This window comes from Etheostoma spectabile, chromosome 3, assembly GCF_008692095.1.
Source record: "Etheostoma spectabile isolate EspeVRDwgs_2016 chromosome 3, UIUC_Espe_1.0, whole genome shotgun sequence".
Taxonomy (NCBI): domain Eukaryota; kingdom Metazoa; phylum Chordata; class Actinopteri; order Perciformes; family Percidae; genus Etheostoma; species Etheostoma spectabile.
In genome coordinates, this window is record NC_045735.1 from 7,590,106 (window position 1) to 7,609,577 (window position 19,472).

A 19,472-nucleotide genomic window follows, 5' to 3' on the forward strand; every position below is an offset into this window, starting at 1 on the left:
TCTGTAATTGCAAACAAAGGTTTCTGTACGAAATATTAAGTTCTGCTTTTCAGATGTGTCAAATACTTACATGCAATAAAATGCAGATTAGTTATTTAAAAATCACACAATGGGATTTTTCTGGAGTTTTGTTTTAGTTTTCTCACAGATGAAGTGTACCTATGATAAAAAAAATAACAAACCTACATGCTTTGTAAGTAGGAAAACCTGAAAAATCAGCAGTGTATCAAATATTTGTTCTCCCCACTGTATTTTGTTATACTGTTTAATATTACACCTTACAACATTTGTGTTCACTTTTTTGATTCCCTATATTTAACTTATTAACAATTTAGTATATGTATAATACATAAATGACAATGCACACAACTCTATGATTTTCATTGTCTTAATAATCTGTGAATTTCTGATATCTTCATTGTTTAATCTACATCATCTTGCCGGTTTTTGAGGTATACGTAGGTAAAACTAGTGAAGTCTACAGCCAGTGGTGAAAGAAGTATTCAGATCTTTTACTTAAAGTGCTCATATTGTGTTCATTTCATTTTGGTTGTACCAGAATAGGTTTAGATGGTTTAATTTTCCAAAAACATTTTTGTTGTGTTGCACACTGCTGCAGCTCTTCTTTTCACCCTGTGTGTTGAGCTTTCTGTTTTAGCTACCAAGTGAGGCATCCCACTTCTGTTCCATCTTTATTGGTAATTACACATGTGCAGTACCCAGGTACGTACTGCTAGCTTGTCAGTTGCAGTCTGAGTATGAGGGCGTGCCATGCTAGCAGCTAGGTGAGAGTTATAACGTGTTAGAAAGTGACGAGTGTTTGTCACAGAAGTAAGGGCTGGACTACAATAGAACTGTTTGGAACACTTTGTGAAAGGTATTATGGTATGTCTCTTTTGTGTTGACTTTGGGCTTTTTCAATTTGTAATCCTATAACGTGCACAAAAGGATATACAACACAATAAAGGAAAGGGACAAAGCCAAAAGGCATAATATGAGCACTTTAAGTAAAAGTACTAATAACACTGTTTAATCGTCTAATCATTTATTTTCATTTGTTTTGTACGCCTATTATTGTTGGGTAGTTTGATTTATATTAAAACATTGTATTTTATAAACTACAAATTAAGATTTTTGCACACAGAAAACGTGTAAAGTAACTAGTAACTGGAGCTTTCATAGTAATGTAGTGAAGTAAAAAGTACAACATTTCTCTCTGAAATGCAGTGGAGTAAGTAGAAAGCGACATGAAAAGAAAAAAGACACGTAAACTACCTCAAATTTGTACAGTACTTGAATAAATAGACGTAGTCACATTCCACCACTGCAACAAATCCTACCTTAAAGGTTTGTATTATGTTTTTGTTATAACTGATTCTGACATTTGATTCTATTTATTTTTAATGGTTATATTTATTTGAATGGTTTCGGAGGCTGTTGTATGTGTTGAATTGTATTTTAAGCAAGACACAGGAACTTTACTTTGGTCTTGAGGAGCTACAGCATTTATTAGTAGACAAACGGAAACCTATACTACCACAACTTTACTGTTCAATTCTCCTCTTCTCTTCTAGACACCTGTGTCTCTCTCTCTCTCTCTCTCTCTCTCTCTCTCTCTCTCTCTCTCTCGAATTGCAGTTAAACCCGGCCTTGGCCATTTTTGCATCGTAGTACTGTGGGCATCAAAGCTTGCACAAGTTGTTTTTTTCATAGTGGGGTTGCGTGTTTGCACGTGAAGGTGCTTCTGACCTTATAGTTGGTTAGATTGTAGCATTAAAAAAAAAAGGAAGAAGGACATTTGTCCCCTCCAAGTCTTACTGTGACATTAGTTTGAATATAAACTCCTTATAAGCTCTCTGTAATCTCAGTCTTACTAGCCTCTAGGCTATATGGTAGGTGCATTGTTCTTGTACACTTGCGTTAAAGCTGGCAGTCACCTGGAACCTTGTGATATGTGTAATAATCCATCCAATGAAAAAGGTAATTGTGCCATTAAGAGCTGTATATTCCGAAATTCACGTGAATTACTCTTGGCATTGGCAAAAATCCGCATGTGTTGTTCTCTGCCAAGCATGTGTACCGATACTGACAAAGTTATCTTCACTTCACCTGTTACCCTTCATAAAATGCAGAGCGGAGCAATTAAATTGACAAAACTGGATGACTGCCAATGCCAAGAATAGATTCCTAGAGCATGAAAAACAATATAGTTACATATTCCAAACAGACGCATAAATATCCACATACATGGCAAGAATTGTTTAAATATTACTTAATTACCTCTGCCAAGTTTTTGATCTGGTTTGTCTGTTTTTTGATCAGCAAGATTACGTAAAAACTACTGGCTCGATTAGTATGGGCCAAGGAAAAACCAATTGCAATCTGGAGGGGAGCCAAATCACAGGGCGGATAAACCATTAAAAAAACAAAACAACCTTTTGTTAACATTGCCGTTGTTTTGTGCTGCTTTTATGAGGTGTTGGAATAATCGGAAAAATTAGTTTCTGACATAGGAAACTCACACTCCATTAACATTGTGAGCAAGGGCAAGCCTTGGCGGAGGACTGCCACTCTGAGTGCCCTTCTACTTTATCTCTGTTTTTGCTCATGTTCAGTGTCTTAATATCAGATTTTTTTAATTTGTTTTTTTAAGATTTCAGCAGCGCTATGCCAATATGAAAAATACAAGGGTCATTTTATTAGGTGGGCTTAAAGCTTCTTAAGGCTGGGTGCCACTCCACTATTTTAACAATAAAGAAACCTTCTGGATGCATCACTTTATTTTTTGATGTTTTGTAGTCTTTGTAAATTAGTTCATGGTAGAGAAGACTACCAATACACATTTTTTGCAATTGTACAATGCCCTTAAAGGGATGCTACACAAAGACACACACTGATCTGGGTTATTGCCACTGTTAGATGGGGTTCTGTGCCCTCCCATGAGCCCCCTCTTTGATCTCCTTTTTCCTGTCTGCATCAGGAAGTTACTTTTGTCAGGCTTCAGATGGCCTTCTTCATGTCTGTTATCAGAAAAAGGAGTGCTCAGGATTGTGTGTGTGTGTGTGTGTGTGTGTGTGTGTGTGTGTGTGTGTGTGTGTGTGTGTGTGTGTGTGTGTGTGGTGTGTGTGGTGTGTGATGATACGTACTTTTCATTTTTTCCACACATACTTACTATACTGTACTCACTCATCTATTTTGGAAGAAGATATGTTTTGGAGCAGCTCCATTAGCTTAGATAAATTCATTAAAGTCGTCTACCCAGTCCTAAGTGGCAGAGCAAAGCTCCTGTCACACACCATCACCGTCCACACTGTTGGAGCCATTGTAGAGGACTCTGCCTGTTATGCAAGAGCGCTTGCAGTCGAAGGTCATGGCTCATGTCAGGTTACCCAAACAAGTTGTAATCCAGACAAAGCACTGTCTTTGATGACGCTCAGTTTGCCATTCACCATCTTAAGAAATGCCAGTATCTCAACGTAGTATCTATTATTATTATTATTATTATTATTATTATTATTATTATTATTACTATTATTATTATTATTTTTTTTTTTTACTCAGTTGGTGTCAGATAATTATTTGTGTTTCTTTGTCTATGCATGTTTGTTAACAGAGCAGTGCCAGGTCATGCTAAATTGAGTCAGTCTGACTCACACCCTCCTCTTAGTTCTTTTGTTGGTTATATTCTTGGCACTTTGCTCTTCAATTATTATTGTGTGAAGGTATTGTCTGTACTTTGTACACTCAAAAGCTGCTAAACAAAGTACATGGATTAACATAAATTATTCCTTGTTTTGTCTCCTCGCTCTTTTTCACTCTCCTCACTTTCTTTCTCTTTCTGTCAACCCTATTTCCTCCTTCCTCACTGTTTTCTTCTTAATCTCGACCTCTTCACCACTTCACCCTTTCTCCCTCTCCTCTTTCATCCTCATCTCTTCGTCCATCCCTTTCTTTGCTCTGTCTTCAGGTGGCTATAAAAATAGTGGATAAAACCCAGCTGGATGATGAAAACCTGAAAAAGATCTTCAGAGAGGTGCAAATCATGAAGTTGCTGAAGCACCCCCACATAATCCGCCTCTACCAGGTACACATTCACACTCACCCACAGAGCTGATAACACACGTTGCTCACATCTTACACCTTCGACCTTAAAGAAATGAACCAACACATTCCAAAAGAACGGACTGTGTTGGTTAACCAGGACCTAATGTTATCTGCCATTGTTTTGTTGGGTTAAATGTACCAAAGTGTTAAAAATTTCAGACATTTTTTGTTATTAAATTCTGAAATGTACCTATATAATGTATGCATTCATCTATATTTTTATCCAGCAAAAGCCGCATTTGTTTTCCACATTATATTGTTATATGTGAGCCTAGTACACCTAAAAACGTGGCTCTGGATAGACTCAGTGGTAGAAGTTGGAAAAAGAGAGAGTCATCCAAACTTTTCCAGCTGTATGGGGATTGTAACACCAAATCAGCCCGTCACAAGCAAACCTTTACAGCATCTTGTCTGAAACAGCTCTCATCTGCCTAAACATAAACAAGCACTTTGCCACAAAGCATAATATGTTGAAATATATACACACACACACACACACACACACACACACACACACACACACACACTGACCCCTACACTGAGAAAATGCTTACTCATTCTGTTATGTAACGGGTGAACCGCCCGTCACTCGATGTTGGCCTGTCAGCGGGTCTGTAGCTCCTGGTTTTTAACATTTGTTTATGTCTTTAGGTTATGGAGACTGAGAGGATGATCTATCTGGTAACAGAGTACGCTAGCGGTGGAGAGATTTTTGGTAAGGATTATCCCCACTGTTGCGTTGATGTAGATAGTCTTCATCATCGTCTGCCCCTCTGCTTTACAGTTTGTTTGTTTTCTTTTGATTTTTGACTGGTGTCTGTGACTTGTCTTCTGAAAATCTAGGCAACCCGTATAAAACCAATATTTTACAGAACTCCATTACAAACTAATGAAATGTGCTAAAATAAACCATTGAAAAATTCCTAAACCATTCAATTAAACGAAAGCCATTCTGTGCCTGTTGAGATTTGTATGCGGCTGCAAATGGGAATAATCACTCAAAGTTAACCAAAATATTTCTTTATTAGGCCAGGGCAGGCATATTTCTCTTTTAAGAACATACACGTTCAACTAAATGAAAGAAAATTACCCACAGAAATGTATAACTGTGCACTGCAAAAAGACAGGGTCATAGGCCGATGTAAAACTAAATTGGGAAAAAAAATGCCTAAACACTCTGCTGCAATATCAGCATTGCATTAAACTTGTGACAACTTAGACTACATATTTCTTTTAGTTTACAATGCATTCTCACCGGCCCTTTTTCTTCTAGAAGTGTGCTTCCAAAAAGAAGAGATTGTTTATAGACTGCGCTCAGGCGGTTTCAGATTTTTGTGACAATCAGCCGCAAATAGAAAACGCTCTCTCCGCCTCCATGGATGTAGACTACTGCTGCGGAATTAATTTAGTGAGCATTTATTACTGTAGCTACATCACAGCACCATTACCTGCATCAACATTACTGTATGACAACAATAGATGCGCTCCCCTTGTGTTTTTTTATTTCATTTTATTTCCCGTCATAACCTTTCCCGGGAATAGGGAAATAGTCTTGAGCCGTTTCCTCCCGGATTAAACTCTGTGTGTGTGTGTGTGTTGTGTGTGTGTGTGGTTGTTGTGTGTGGTGTGTGTGTGTGTGTGTGTGTGTGTGTGTGTGTGTGTGTGTGGGTGTGTGTGTGTGTGTGTGTGTTGTGTTGGTGTGTTTGTGGTGTGTGTGTGTGTGTGTGTGTGTGGTGTGTGTGTGTGTGTGGTGTGTGTGTGTGTGTGGTGTGTGGTGGTGTGTGTGTGTGTTTGGTGTGTGTGTGTGTGTGTGACAAGCATGTGGTGCGCCGCACTGTGCACAGCCTAGGCACATTTCACTAATGTGCTGTAAAGTACCAATGAATGCGCGCTATTGACTTTAGACCAGTTTTTGTTGGTTCATGGCAGTGTTGGCAGAGTTACTTTTAAAAAGTAATCAGTTACTAGTTACTTCTTCCAAAAAGTAACTAAATTAGATACTCAGTTACAAATTATAAAAGTATTCTAGTTACTTCAGAAAGTAACTAATGCTGTGTTTCTGACCACAGTGGGAAATCTTTAGCAGCCCCCCCCCCCCCCCCCCCCCCCTCCCCCCCCCCCCCCCCCCCCCCCGATTTCATTTTTGTTGTTTGTTCTGTGTCCAACTATGCGTGCCTTTGAACACCCACCCAACTCTACCTCTGTTTGGCGTACCATTACATTTTACTCTACCTCAGCCAATAATCAGCATTTATGCGCTTGTCTCGTGTACTGCCCACTTATCAAGGAAGAAAAAATGTCTTTGTCTCTCGGCTCAGAGATCTAGTTGGTCTGATGAATAATAACCGCTTCAACTTTTTCGGCAGTAACGGTAACGGCGTTAATAAGATGGGAAGAGACCATTAGATTACCCATTACTGAGAAAGTAGCGCCGTTATTAATGCCGTTATTTCTAACGCCGTTATTCCCATCACTGGTCAATGGCGCAATCACTTTCTGCTGCCAGAAGACAGCAATACGCCAAGAATTTACCTGAACACACCTCCCTATAAGACCAGCACACCCATGGGTGCAGGTCCATTTGCTAGTTAAACCATGTGGTTGCAGGACAGGAAATTAACAACTGAATACCATTAATTTCTAAACTATATATTTTGTCTGTGTGTGTAGACCACCTGGTAGCCCATGGGCGTATGGCAGAAAAGGACGCCAGGAAGAAGTTCAAACAGATTGTGGCAGCAGTCCATTTCTGTCACTGCCGCAACATTGTCCACAGAGACCTGAAGGCTGAGAATCTGCTGCTGGACCACAACCTCAACATCAAAATCGCAGGTGTGTGAGTTTGCACTTTAGAATGTATGGGTGGGAAACCTAATTTAGTGGTTTTGAGCTGTCATGGTGAGTAGGCGTAGGCAAGTGTCAACATGTGCTTTTGGAGCATTTTCTAGGTTTGATTAAATTTATTCTGTCAAGTAAATTGATACGATTGAATAAACCCATCCTCTCCTCCTGTCAGATTTTGGCTTCAGTAACCTGTTTTCACGAGGACAGCTGTTGAAGACATGGTGCGGCAGTCCTCCGTATGCTGCACCAGAACTCTTTGAGGGCAAGGAGTATGACGGACCTAAAGTAGATATATGGGTGAGTAGACTTTTAGGTATTCATAAGGCCCTGTTGTGCCACGGCACAAGGTGTAGCTTATTTGTTAAAAAAGAATCCTGAATGAATGAGAGGCCATAAAAGGTTTTGTCTTAAAATATAGTACCAAATTTCTTCTATTGTCTATAGCGCTCTGGGTTTATTAATAACTAAAAATAATTGTTTTGATTTAATTGCTTTATAAGTCCTTTTTAACCCTTTTAGTGACATATATATATATAAAAATGATGGAAAATGTATTGCTATATTTTAATGTATCTAGACTAATGATAAAGTTTGTGTTTTATTTTTCAAAATATGATCTTTTTCTTTTGGCAATGTATCTCCCGAGATACATTGCCAATTTATGGTTTACTTTTTATGTTGTATCCTGTTTTTATAGTTCCTATGCTGACTTTAAAAACATGTAATAAACAAATAATTAGCTACATTCTTTCATGTTTTCCATACAACATTAGAAAAAAAAACTATCTCCCAAGATGAATTGCCCATTTAGGATGTAAACTTAACTGTTTTAGCCTATCTTCCTCCACTTTCTCACTGGTTCCCCACTCTGAATCAGATGAACTACAGACTTCACCTCTCTCATTCTTTTACTGTAGAAACTGCTGACAAAAATCTCCTGAAAAAGTGTACACTGCCGAGTTCATCAATAATTCACATGTGAGAATGAAATAAAAAGTAATTAATATATCACACCTTTATCTTATTGAATATATGTAGAGAACAGGCCTCAAATCATAAGTATATCTGTGAGTGATCAGCCCTGTTTCATGTGGGCAATGTATCCTCTAGGATACAGGCATTCAATGGCTGATTATACAAGTTGTGAAAAGGTAATTTTAAAAATATCCACAAGACCATATAAAACTATGCTTAAAAACTATTTTCTTAAACAAAATCCCTCTAAAATATAATAATCATAAAATATACATTACTCACAAATGCTGCCATTTTGGATTTTGATTCAAATGTTTGGAATGTTGGCAAAATCACAGGATCAGATTACATGATTCATAACCCCATCAATGTTTCTCATCAAAAGCAACCACATAATGCCCTTCCCCCCAAAACCTGTCAAATGACTGTATCTCCCAAGATACTGAAACTGCTTAAATAATGATTGATGATTTGACTCTTGCTGTCATTTCTCTCTATAGAGCTTGGGTGTGGTGTTATACGTTTTGGTGTGCGGCGCCCTGCCTTTTGATGGCAGCACTCTTCAAAATTTGCGGGCACGAGTCCTCAGTGGCAAGTTCCGCATTCCCTTCTTCATGTCCACAGGTAGGACTCTAGTCAGCTCTTACTCTTACCTATGTCTCTTTACTTCCTTCTCCAGACCATACCATGATGTTGTAAGCTTTAGGGCCAAGCGAATTCCAAAGTGATACTTCACTACAAATCTATTTCTTTAGTATCAAGCACTTACCACTGGTGGCTTGAAATGTGGCTATTAAAGGAGCCATGTGGAATTTGCAAACAAACGCAGTGTATATCCTTGAAGTAAAATAAACATGCGTCCTTGTGAATAATACAAACAACATGACCCACTCACAAAAACTTTGTCCCATAGTACCCTTCATGGTAAAGAAAAATCACTGGTTACCTTTTAACACTGGTTTTGGTCAGGTTAAGTTTATGCTGGTTACATTTGATTCCAATTGAGACAGTGAGAAACGTTTCACTTTGGAAAAAAGTATCAAGGTGTTAATTAAAATTAGTGATGTCAGTTTTGGTTAAATTCACTTTTGATAGCCCGACACCTATTAACCAGTAACAAATCAGTTAATAAAAAAAAAAAAAAAAGGAAAACGATAACACGCGAATAGGTTCTCCAGCAGTTGGTTAAAGTGCAGGATTTCTGCCAGTTTGTTATAAAAGTAGCAGCCTTTTCTAATATATAACTTAGTGTTTACGTAGGTTGTGTGCACAACGCTAGTGAGTGTGCGGTAGAGAGAGAGAGCGAGCGTGCACGCCTGCATGCGCGTGGCGGCGCATATGAAGTCAACAGGAACTCATAGCAGTGATGTGCGTAGCAGTGCGGCTAACGTTACTGTTTTTGCTTTAACTCCACACGGGCAGTGCATGCAGATAAACCACACTCGATCTCTCCCCTGCAGCTGCACATGGAGCTTCCTCGCTTACTTGACCAGCTATTAGCGGAGAGTGGCTGTGTAGGCAAAAAATGTACCTACATACCAAAATGCTTAACGATCCAAAAAATTTTTCAGCGGTTAACCAATTAAAGTTCAACCAACATCCCTAATTAAACTCACTACCGGGGAATGTTGAGTAAACTGATATGCAAAGATTTTGAGTAGAGCATCACTTCAAATCAAATAAACTGCAGACTAGGTACATTATGTTTTCAGTATTGAAAAATAGTCTTCCTGGATCAAAAAACAGAAGTACCACAAAGTAAAAAACAAATTGGACAAAAATTATTTTTTTCTCTGTGAATACATTTTTATTTTTTTATTTTAGCTAGTAAAACATATTGCTTGTTATTGATTGCAATTTTTACTGTCCCTTTGCATGTTTTCTAAATAGTCAAGTTGCCTTGGTTTATATTACATATTGAGTGGTGTCTCATGTATGCTTGTTTGTTATTGCAGACTGTGAGTACTTGATCAGACACATGTTAGTGCTGGACCCCAGCAGACGGTTGAGCATGGAGCAGATCTGTAAGAACAAGTGGATGAGACTAGGAGATCCGGACCCAGACTTTGACAGGGTGAGACACTTCTAGAAGTATTCAGAAGTCAATATCTTCACTGTGAGAAGGGTCCCGTAATGACCATTTACCAAATGCAAATGATTTTTACTAACTAGTGCCTAGGGCCGGGCAATACGGACCAAAAATGTCGATACATGATATACAGTACCAGTCACAAGTTTCAACACGCATTCTCATTTGAAAGTGTGTCCAAATTTTGGACCAGTACTGTATAGTGATTTTTACAAAGTGGGCTAAATGTTCAGTTGCAAGTAATATACCGCCCAGCCTTACCATTTTAGGTTATGTTAAAAAGACTTGTCTTAATTCTGAGCAGTTACCTGAAGTCTCTGCTGGTTGCCTGGCAAAGCCTCCCAGCCAAGAAATGGTTAATCTCACCACCAGAAAGCAAATAAGCATATTTCCTAAAATGTCAAACTATTCCTTGAACTTGATTTTTAAAATGGAGAAGGTGCTCAAACTGTGAAGGGAAAGGCTATGGTATATGACCCCCCCCCCATCTCTTCTCCTTTCCAGTTGATAGCGGAGTGTGAGCAGGTGAAAACGGAGAGAGAGACAGAGCTCATCAATGAGCAGGTGCTGATAGCCATGTGTGAGATGGGCCTCGATCGAGAGCGCACACTTCAGGTTGGACACAAGTAAATTCTCAGCACTGTGTTTTGTTAAGTTATCTCAGCAATGTACACTTATCCTGCCTTTTCCTCTCTAGTCCCTACAAACCGATGCATACGATCACTACAGTGCCATCTATAGTTTGCTGGCGGACCGCCTGAAGAAAAACAAGACCCTGCGTGTTGCCCCGCCCACACCACGCTCGATTACCTATCCCATCAACACTGTACAGGTGATTCATTGTCCACTGGTGTTTGCACGATAAGATAATGGCTTTGCAGCCTACATGTGTTAATTTTTACTCATTTTGATAGAATTTTGGAGAGTTGGAGCAATTCTATGCCAGGTTTTCATAGTAGTAATTGTACAAAATTTCTAGAGCCAGTGGGTCACAACACATCCTAGTTTTCTGAATAATTGTATTTGCATCTGTCCATACGATACAATCCATTCTATTTGAATGATGTCGTTATATCAAGAGCTTCTTCATTGTCATCAAAATAACAACCATTTGTGAAAGCTTGAAGAAGAGTAATTTTGCGGAAGGTGCCTTTGGACGTTTTTTCTTTTTCACAACTGTTCCAACTTATAGTAGTCATCGTGTTTGTCCACTTAGTTGGTTGCTTCAACCCACATCTGCCAATTTGAAATGAAAATAACTGTGTGTGTGTCTGTGTGTCTGTGTGTGTGTGCCAAGCAGACAGATCCGCAGGGTAATCCTGTTAGCATGACCGTTCCCCATGTCCAGCTTATCAACCCAGAGAACCAGATTGTTGAGGTAAGTTGAGGAGGCCGCCCACATGATTACGTCACCCTGGCTGTGCGTGGCCAGCAGTGGGGGTCATAATATGTGTTAAAATGAAGTTAGGATCAGGAACAACTTTAGTTTATGGTGTTGTAAGGCTCTTACCCTAACTGCTTCTAACTTAGATTTGGTTTAAAAATTGTTGTCCTGTGGCCTAGCAAATAATTGTTCCACCACTTCTTAGTATCATACATCAGTCAACATAAAACAGTATCCAGTCTTGAGGATTTGCATGTTTTGTAATGGACTGGCTGTCCAGTATTTGCGGTTGTGTAGCGCGTGATTGATCACAAACGCTATGATTGGACACACCTAAACACACATACATACACACACACAGCCTCAAAGTTGACTCATAAATGCTTTGAAACAGATCACTGCATTTCAGCAGGGAATTTAAAAGAATACATGAAGTTTGAAGCACATATATTAGAATTGAAATACATTAAAAATCTCTATGATCTTTTTAACACATGGCCATAAGTGTACACAAACATGCAACATACAAAGGGCATTACTAATACAAATATGTTTATATTTATTGTTTAGCCGGATGGCAGCATGGCTCTGGACAGTGATGAAGGGGAGGAACCATCTCCCGAGGCCATGGCTCGCTACCTTTCGATGAGGCGGCACACTGTGGGAGTACCAGACCAAAGGTAAAACACCTACTCTAAGTAATTTTTCTGTATTGCTACATATCACAAGTAGTATTTTTTTTTTTCTTCAAAATGTCAGATGACTAATCTGTAATTTCAGATGATAACTCTAAAAATTTTGTCATCACCCATCAATTCTTTGCATTTTTATTTTCACCAACTATTTAGTTGAAGTACATCTGTATCTTTTCTGGACATCCAATTTTTCTCTCTAGATTTAGAGTCAAACGTTTATTCATATTACCTGAGTTTTGGGTAGAGTACTGCATTCAAATTACATTTATGTAAGGCTTGTGTGTGTCAAAAGACGGTAGATGCTGTGTTTCGGCTGCTACTGAGCAAGTCAGGTTGTAGTGTCAAGTTTAAAAGCAATCAAAACTAATAGTTGCTAGCGTTTTATAGCTTAATAACTGAATCAGTGGACAGGGATTGTAAAGTGTGCATTTAAATAATATATCTCAAACAAGACTTTAAGTAATAAATGAGCTAGTTTCTAGCACAAAACATTGTGTTACAACGCTAAGCCTACCTGTGCTAGTGAAGGCTAACCTAGCATATCAATAATGGTATTGAGACAAGGCCAACACACTCCATCCTGTATGCCGTCGGTTCTGCATCAGCCCGCTCTTTGATGTTGTCATTCAGGTTTTAAAAGGTGTATTTACAAAAAGTTGTGGGAAACAAGTAGCAAGAATTGTCTTTGAAAATAGTGTTCAATAGTGTTCTCCTTATAGAAGTGTGTGCTTTGCAGCCGTTATCCTGCCTCATGCTACTCCGTTCTGAATCAACCTCCTAAATAAATTGCATCTCCACCTGCCGCTTAGGCTGGATTAAATCAGCTTTACACGTACATGCCCCTTCATGTGTCATATGTTCTGACCCTTATCAAAACTAATCAACTTAACTTCCAACACAGAACAGAGATGCAGGAGGACCTCCAGAAAATGCCACCAGGTTTCCCTCGCGGTGCAGCGCCCCAGCCTCCATTCCCCCCACTGGCCCACATTATGGGCCAAATGCACACTCTCATGCCCACACAGAGCTTGCAACCCACACAGCAGCTGGAATACAAGGTACAGTCAGTTGGGTTAGATTGTGGGGTCTTTTAATTAGTGTTAGAACACATCTGGAAGTCATCAGTTAATTTGTAGATATCTGGATATGGAAGGTCTAAATATCACCCTATCTGAATTTCATTGTCTGCTGACACACCAGGAGCAGTCGTTGCTGCAGCCACCCACCCTGCAGCTGCTTAACGGCATGGGGCCTCTTGGTCGAAGAGCTTCCGACGGTGGGGCAAACATTCAGCTACACGCTCAGCTCCTCAAGAGGCCCCGGGGGCCCTCACCACTTGTTACCAGCCCGGTGAGGATCTGGATTTCTGTGTGCAATTTGCATATTCTCCCCTCATATAAACTGCAGTTGTGTTGACTAATGAACTTTTTGCTTCTCTTAGCACCCAATCCCTGCAGTAGCTCCGGTGGATGAGGAGGGTTCAGACGGAGAGCCAGACCAAGAAGCAGTACAGAGGTAACCCTCAATGACAGGTTTTGGTGAAAGGGTGTACTATACAGGGGTGCTGTCTAAACTGGATACTCTGGAGGGCCCGTAACCTGTGACAACAGGTCGTTGGGTTATGTATAACTTTTAAAATAAGAATTTGGCTAGTTTAATATTAATTAATTGAAAGGATCACGTTTGATACATTTTGTATTAATATGTACTATGTAATCAAACCTTTTAAGCCATAAGATACAACAAGCTAGTGACATCCTGGGTGTTTCTTGTAGCAAAACCTTAGTCTGCAGATTTTTGAGGAGGAGGAATGTGTTAAATCCAGTTACATGAATAACTTTTTGGTTGAATACAAAAAAGGGAAAAATATGGGCTTACTCAACATCACTAGAACCACACAGTTGAGGTTAATAATATTTATGCAAGAAGTCAGATAAATTGTCCAAAATAAGAGCTTCGACATAGAAGGACATGAAATCAGGTAGGATAAGGATAGGCACATGTGTAGTATATGTAGTGATGGGTGATGGGTTGTTGTTTGAAGTCCAGGTTAGGGTTTACCAGCTGGTCCTCTTCAGACAGCATCTTCTGTAGACTTCGCTGGTGTCCTGGGTTGCTGGGAGAGAGTGCCCCTCGGCTGCTCTGCTTTTTGCCACGGGAGGTGGCCACTCTGCTGTGGTGCTTACCCCATCTCGTCTCCTTTCTCCATCGCGCAACAGCCTTCTACCACAGTTCCAAACTTAATCTGCCACCAAATCCATCTATCTTTCAAACTCTCGCCAAGAGCTTCTTTATCTCTTTTATTTCAGTAAGTGCCAAATTATTCTCTGGTTTTCCTCACTCTTTCTCACACAGCTTTGCTAACTCTAAAGCTTGCAAAACCATCCAGTCCAATTCTTAAATTGGGTGGTTGTGGGATACCGATAAGCTATAACATACATCTATGGTGTAATTTTATTTTATGTTTTTCTGATTGGCTAAGATGATATGAATGATGGCACCCATTGGCAGAAGTGGGAAGGGGCGGGGCCTTTCCCCCGTCTCCATTAGCCAATGAGGACAGAGAGCTGACCAGCGCTGCTTCCTGTCTCCCACCCTCACCCCCGTCCTCCCCCCTCCCTGCGGCCCAGGTACCTGGCGAACCGCTCCAAGCGGCACACGACGCACGTGCTCACGAGCACAACGCATGGCGAGCCCTCGGCAGAGTCGCAGCGGCCCCAGGGCCCCCGGCAGAGGGGGGGCTGGGCCCCCGACACACACACCCGGTGAGGGGACACGCCCGCTCCGAGCCGTATATGCACAAACACACGCACAAACACAGACTCACAATTAATGAGGGGCATATTAAGCCTTACTCTTTTTCTCTCTCTTTCTCAAACACACAAACACTCACTAGCACACGCAGCTGATCTCAAATAAACAGTGGTGAGGATGAACTCTTACCAGATGAAGATTATGCATCTTCCAAAAACGAAGGGTATTTTGCCAGAAGTGATGTTTGAGATCGAGCGTTAAACCACGATTCAAAATAACTTTTTCCTTTCCCATAAACCTGGTAAAGGTATGTGATCGGTTCAGATTTAGCAGATTGTTCGTGAATGAGCAATTTGTCTTTAATAGCAGTCATATTTTTGTGTTTTTGTGTTGTTCAACTCTAGCTGTTGTCCCCCAAAAGTATCATCTTACTCCAATGCAGATTATTAGAAAGTCTTTTTAAAATACTAGAACACTTTACAGTCCTTAGGAAAGAGCTAATTTTTCAAAAAAATCCTCAATACAATTTTTTACCATCCGATATTGGCAATGTTGCCCTTAGATAAACTTCCATTAACAAAGGTATGTTTATAATGTAACTTATCTTTAGCTGATTATCAGCTGCGGCATTTATTACCCTGAAAGATTTAGTCTCATTGATTGCTAATAATGTACAATGACTTCTGAGACAATGTGCAAAGGGTTCATAAATGACATGAAATGTAGTCACTGTCCAACTCTCAAAAATATTTGGACCAGCTTCCAAATACTTTGGAGTTGCATCCAGTTATGCACAATTCCTCTTCAAAGTTCCCTCCATAACCTGTCTCCTCCTGTCATGATTGACAGGAAGGATGACATATTTTAAAGGATGATGGCTGGATTATTTTTGATGTATGAGTTTGTGAATTTTGGGTTCCTAATGTCTTTCAACACTGAATATATCACTTTCAGATACTTGTAACTTGAAATATTTTGTGCAGGTTTATAGAGCTCAAGCTTCTCATGTGTCTGTTTCTGTGTCTGTATGTATGAATCTGTGTGTCAATGTGTTTGTGTGTCATGCTGTGAATTTGCGTGCGTGTGTGTGGGTGCGTGTGTATTTGTGTACACACGTTTGTGTCTGCTCCCTGTGGTCCCCTTCTCAGATCCAGCTATAAGGACTGTAACACCCTTCATCTCCCCATGGAGCGCTTCTCACCTGTCAGACGGTTTTCTGATGGCGCAGCCACCATCCAGGCCTTCAAGGCTCATCTAGAGAACAGCAGCCTCATTAAACAACTCAAACAGGTTTATCACCCTACTTAATATCTATTAATATCATCTGCTTTTTTCTTGCTTACCTAGCTTTATGAAAAGATTGGGTTATTTTGTTCTCAGTGTCTGGAGGAGAAAATGAGGCAGCATTTCTGTGGAGGATCAATAGGGTTATTGATCAGTACCAATGACTCTAAGATTTCAGAAATTCCCCTTTGGTCTGTAATCGGCCCTAACCCCCCTGCATTTTCAAATGCTCATACCAAGGAAAGCTGCTTGGCTCTTGCAAACAGTGACGTACTGTTTGCAGTTGGTTGACCATTGGCTGACTGTCGCATTCTGCCTCTTCTGGTCTCACCTACCATTTCAGTGCAGAACGGTCATGATACAGTAAGAAGCTATTGGTCAAGGATTTCAAATAAGTCTATAGTGCTTAGTGCCATTATTTATCAGATTTTGCTCCTGGAGCTTCTGATGTCCTAGCGTCAGTAATAAAGTCTCTTATCCACGGTGACGCTACGCTAAGATTAGAGCAGCGTTCAACAAAGTTAGAGGTAAAACAGAGTCATTACAGGAGGAAAGTCCATTGTCCAGCAATGCTACACGAAAGACTAGGATAGACTTTAAAAGTAGAAAAATTGGACACGATATGCTGGTCAGATCTGGGGACTGAAGATGACGATATTAGGGCAATGGTCACTGAAGAGTATGTATGATTAATTGTGTGGTGAGACCAGGCAACAAAGTAGCTACCGAGCAGGGCCCTAGCTTTTGGGAGTTTTAATAGAAATGGTGGCCAACAGGTAAGGAAGGTGACAATTAGAAAATGTCTGCTCTTTTTCAGTTGGAAAATATTATTAAATACAATAGCATCTCTTGCTTGAGCACCATATAGGGAAAACTCAAATATGTTAAGAGATTGTGCAGTATTGTTTGATTTTATGTTACATATTTACATATTTGTCAAAACACTTCAAAATACATTGAAAATGAAAGAGATTTTTCCTATTGAGTCCGAGCACTACCACCCATACAGGTTTTTTCCTTCAAATAAGGGCAAGTGTCTGATGATCGAGATTGAAAAGGTCTACAGATACAGCAAGAATTTTGTGTGACCATTTAATCCAGATGTCACTTGATGTCCAAAGTGTAAACTAGGTGAACCAGTCTGAGCAGTGTGTCTTTCCTAAGTCTTACCAGAGTCTTTCACCTGAGAAAACCCCAAGCTGCTTGAGAAACCACATCGTTCACAGTGACACTGCAATGGGATTACCTCCCGCGTTTACATTTTAGGCATGCACTGACGTGCTGGGATTATCATTGCAAGTGTTAAGAGAGTTAATATGGTCAGAGAAGAAGTTCACCACACACACACACACACACACACCACACACACACACACACACACACACACACACACACACACACACACACACACACATGACCCAATGGGCCCCTAATGACATAAAGTGAGTAGACAAGTGCAGGGGAGATTACATGACCTCACAGTACATCATAGATGTTGTAGCTGGTCATACAAGCATGTTGTTTTCATGATTTTGGAGAGCTTTTGTTTGGTTGTAAAATCTCACTTGCATTATATGGGGGAAAAAAATGCTTTTATCTTTTTGCAGCACAATTAGCTTAGTTAACTAAATTATTTAATATCATTAAACAAAGCATTAGCTTAATTGTATGAGTGCACCTGTGTTGTTTCTACTTGCGTTACAATAACAGTCAGCCAGATAATAACACTTTCACCGAGAGATGTAAAGTCTTTAAACACTAAACACCATGGGCTAATTGATCACAAAACGTAATTTAAATAGAAACTGTTTCGATATAGCTGGTAAGTGCAAAGGCTTACTGCAGTTATTATTGCTACCAAGATGGGGATTTCTTACAAATATTACAAAGGTTACATATTGCCACTTGCCGTTAATGAAGGGAATAATTACTGTTGCTATTTTTGACCCTGACAAAACAAGAATGACGTGCAGTAGATTTTGTTATTTATTCATTAGCTATTCCTAGTGAGCTGAGAAAAACTAAATTGCAGTCTTAGTTGGAACCCTATTTTCCCCCAAGTGTTAACTACTTTTCTAGATTCAACACATTACCATCTGTTGAAATTACTCCTGTGTTGGCATGTAAATGTAATATTTGGCAACCATTTCTGTGTTCCCAATAGGAGTGTGAGCAGCTCCAGAAAATGTATGCTGCCCAGCAGGATGAGCGATTCCTGGAGCACACCCAGCAACAGCATATCCTCTACCAGCAAGAGCAACAAATCCTCCACCAGCAAATCCAGGTATTTGAAGCTGACAAATTAGCACTTAGCTTGCATTATGTTGAACTACGCAGTTATCTATAAAGCATAGATGTAATCTTTGTAAAAGTGCTATTCATTTGGTTCACCTGAGGCTTGGAAATCCTGCATTGTGGCCTCATGTGTCTCCTTAAATTGATTAATTTCTTCGGGACATGCACCCTCCATTGCTAAAGCTTCAGATTCAGAAAGGAGTTTATTGCCACAGTAGTTACGCCACATGGAATTTGCCTTGGTAATATGTTGCATATATATGCAAACATATTAAACGTTAATAAGAAATAAACAATAAATACGGAAACAAATATTTTCATACAAAATAGCTGTTTAGCTGTATGAGAGAAATGTGTTTAGTACAGAATGCTTACAAATGTATAGTATGTGCAATGGGCAGATGTATAGTCTAGGATCAAGGTTAGTGCAAAGTGTACGCTTAAGTCAGAATTAATTTCTTTTTACCTGCAGAGTCTGTCTTTAGGCCATGGAGAGAACCAGCCCAGTCATCTAACCCACCAGCTTCAGAGGTGCCGACACACACACACACACACACTACTAATCAGCTATTGAACGGTAAACAATGAATCTCAAAACTGTGGTGCAGTGCTATCGACTGAAGTGTTACATCATTGTCGTTTCTCTCTTCTCCTACTTTGTTCTGTCCTCCCTCAGGTTGCGTATCCAGCCCTCCAGCCCTCCGCCAACACATCCCAGCAACCACCTCTTCAGACAGCCCAACCAGAGCCCTCCGCCTGGCTCAGCAGGCATAATGCAAGGGCATGGTTAGTAATACTTTAGCTACAGTGTTTAAAAAGCTTCTTACTTTTGACTGTAGTTAGTTAAAGTGTAGATGTAGTGGCTAAAATTGGATAGATCCTCTTCCTCTCATCATACTCTTCTGACAGATTTTATACATTGATGACTGGTTATTTCAAAGCTCAGTTTTTGACTGTTCAGTCACATTTTCCCTCACTGGCTTTTGTCGTCTGTACACAAACACTGACATCTGACATACCTTCATTCTTGACATTGTGTTATGAATGA

The 19,472-nt window shown here is 39.9% G+C and overlaps 1 protein-coding gene across 2 annotated transcripts in view; it reads left to right on the forward strand.

Annotated features, from left to right (window-relative positions):
- The window catches only part of sik3 (SIK family kinase 3), a 39,627-nt gene that overhangs the window by 12,969 nt on the left and 7,186 nt on the right, over window positions 1-19,472 (forward strand). The window contains exons 2-19 of one of the 2 annotated variants that reach the window (XM_032505458.1): window positions 3,968-4,084; window positions 4,756-4,819; window positions 6,775-6,936; window positions 7,121-7,245; window positions 8,424-8,547; window positions 9,879-9,997; window positions 10,517-10,627; window positions 10,710-10,844; window positions 11,313-11,390; window positions 11,967-12,076; window positions 12,993-13,149; window positions 13,292-13,441; window positions 13,533-13,606; window positions 14,722-14,856; window positions 15,994-16,135; window positions 18,294-18,413; window positions 18,897-18,955; window positions 19,101-19,210. In XM_032505458.1, the coding sequence (XP_032361349.1) occupies window positions 3,968-4,084; window positions 4,756-4,819; window positions 6,775-6,936; window positions 7,121-7,245; window positions 8,424-8,547; window positions 9,879-9,997; window positions 10,517-10,627; window positions 10,710-10,844; window positions 11,313-11,390; window positions 11,967-12,076; window positions 12,993-13,149; window positions 13,292-13,441; window positions 13,533-13,606; window positions 14,722-14,856; window positions 15,994-16,135; window positions 18,294-18,413; window positions 18,897-18,955; window positions 19,101-19,210 (2,092 nt within the window). The remainder of the gene's footprint in view (window positions 1-3,967; window positions 4,085-4,755; window positions 4,820-6,774; window positions 6,937-7,120; window positions 7,246-8,423; window positions 8,548-9,878; window positions 9,998-10,516; window positions 10,628-10,709; window positions 10,845-11,312; window positions 11,391-11,966; window positions 12,077-12,992; window positions 13,150-13,291; window positions 13,442-13,532; window positions 13,607-14,721; window positions 14,857-15,993; window positions 16,136-18,293; window positions 18,414-18,896; window positions 18,956-19,100; window positions 19,211-19,472) is intronic. The other variant, XM_032505461.1, reaches the window with a different exon arrangement.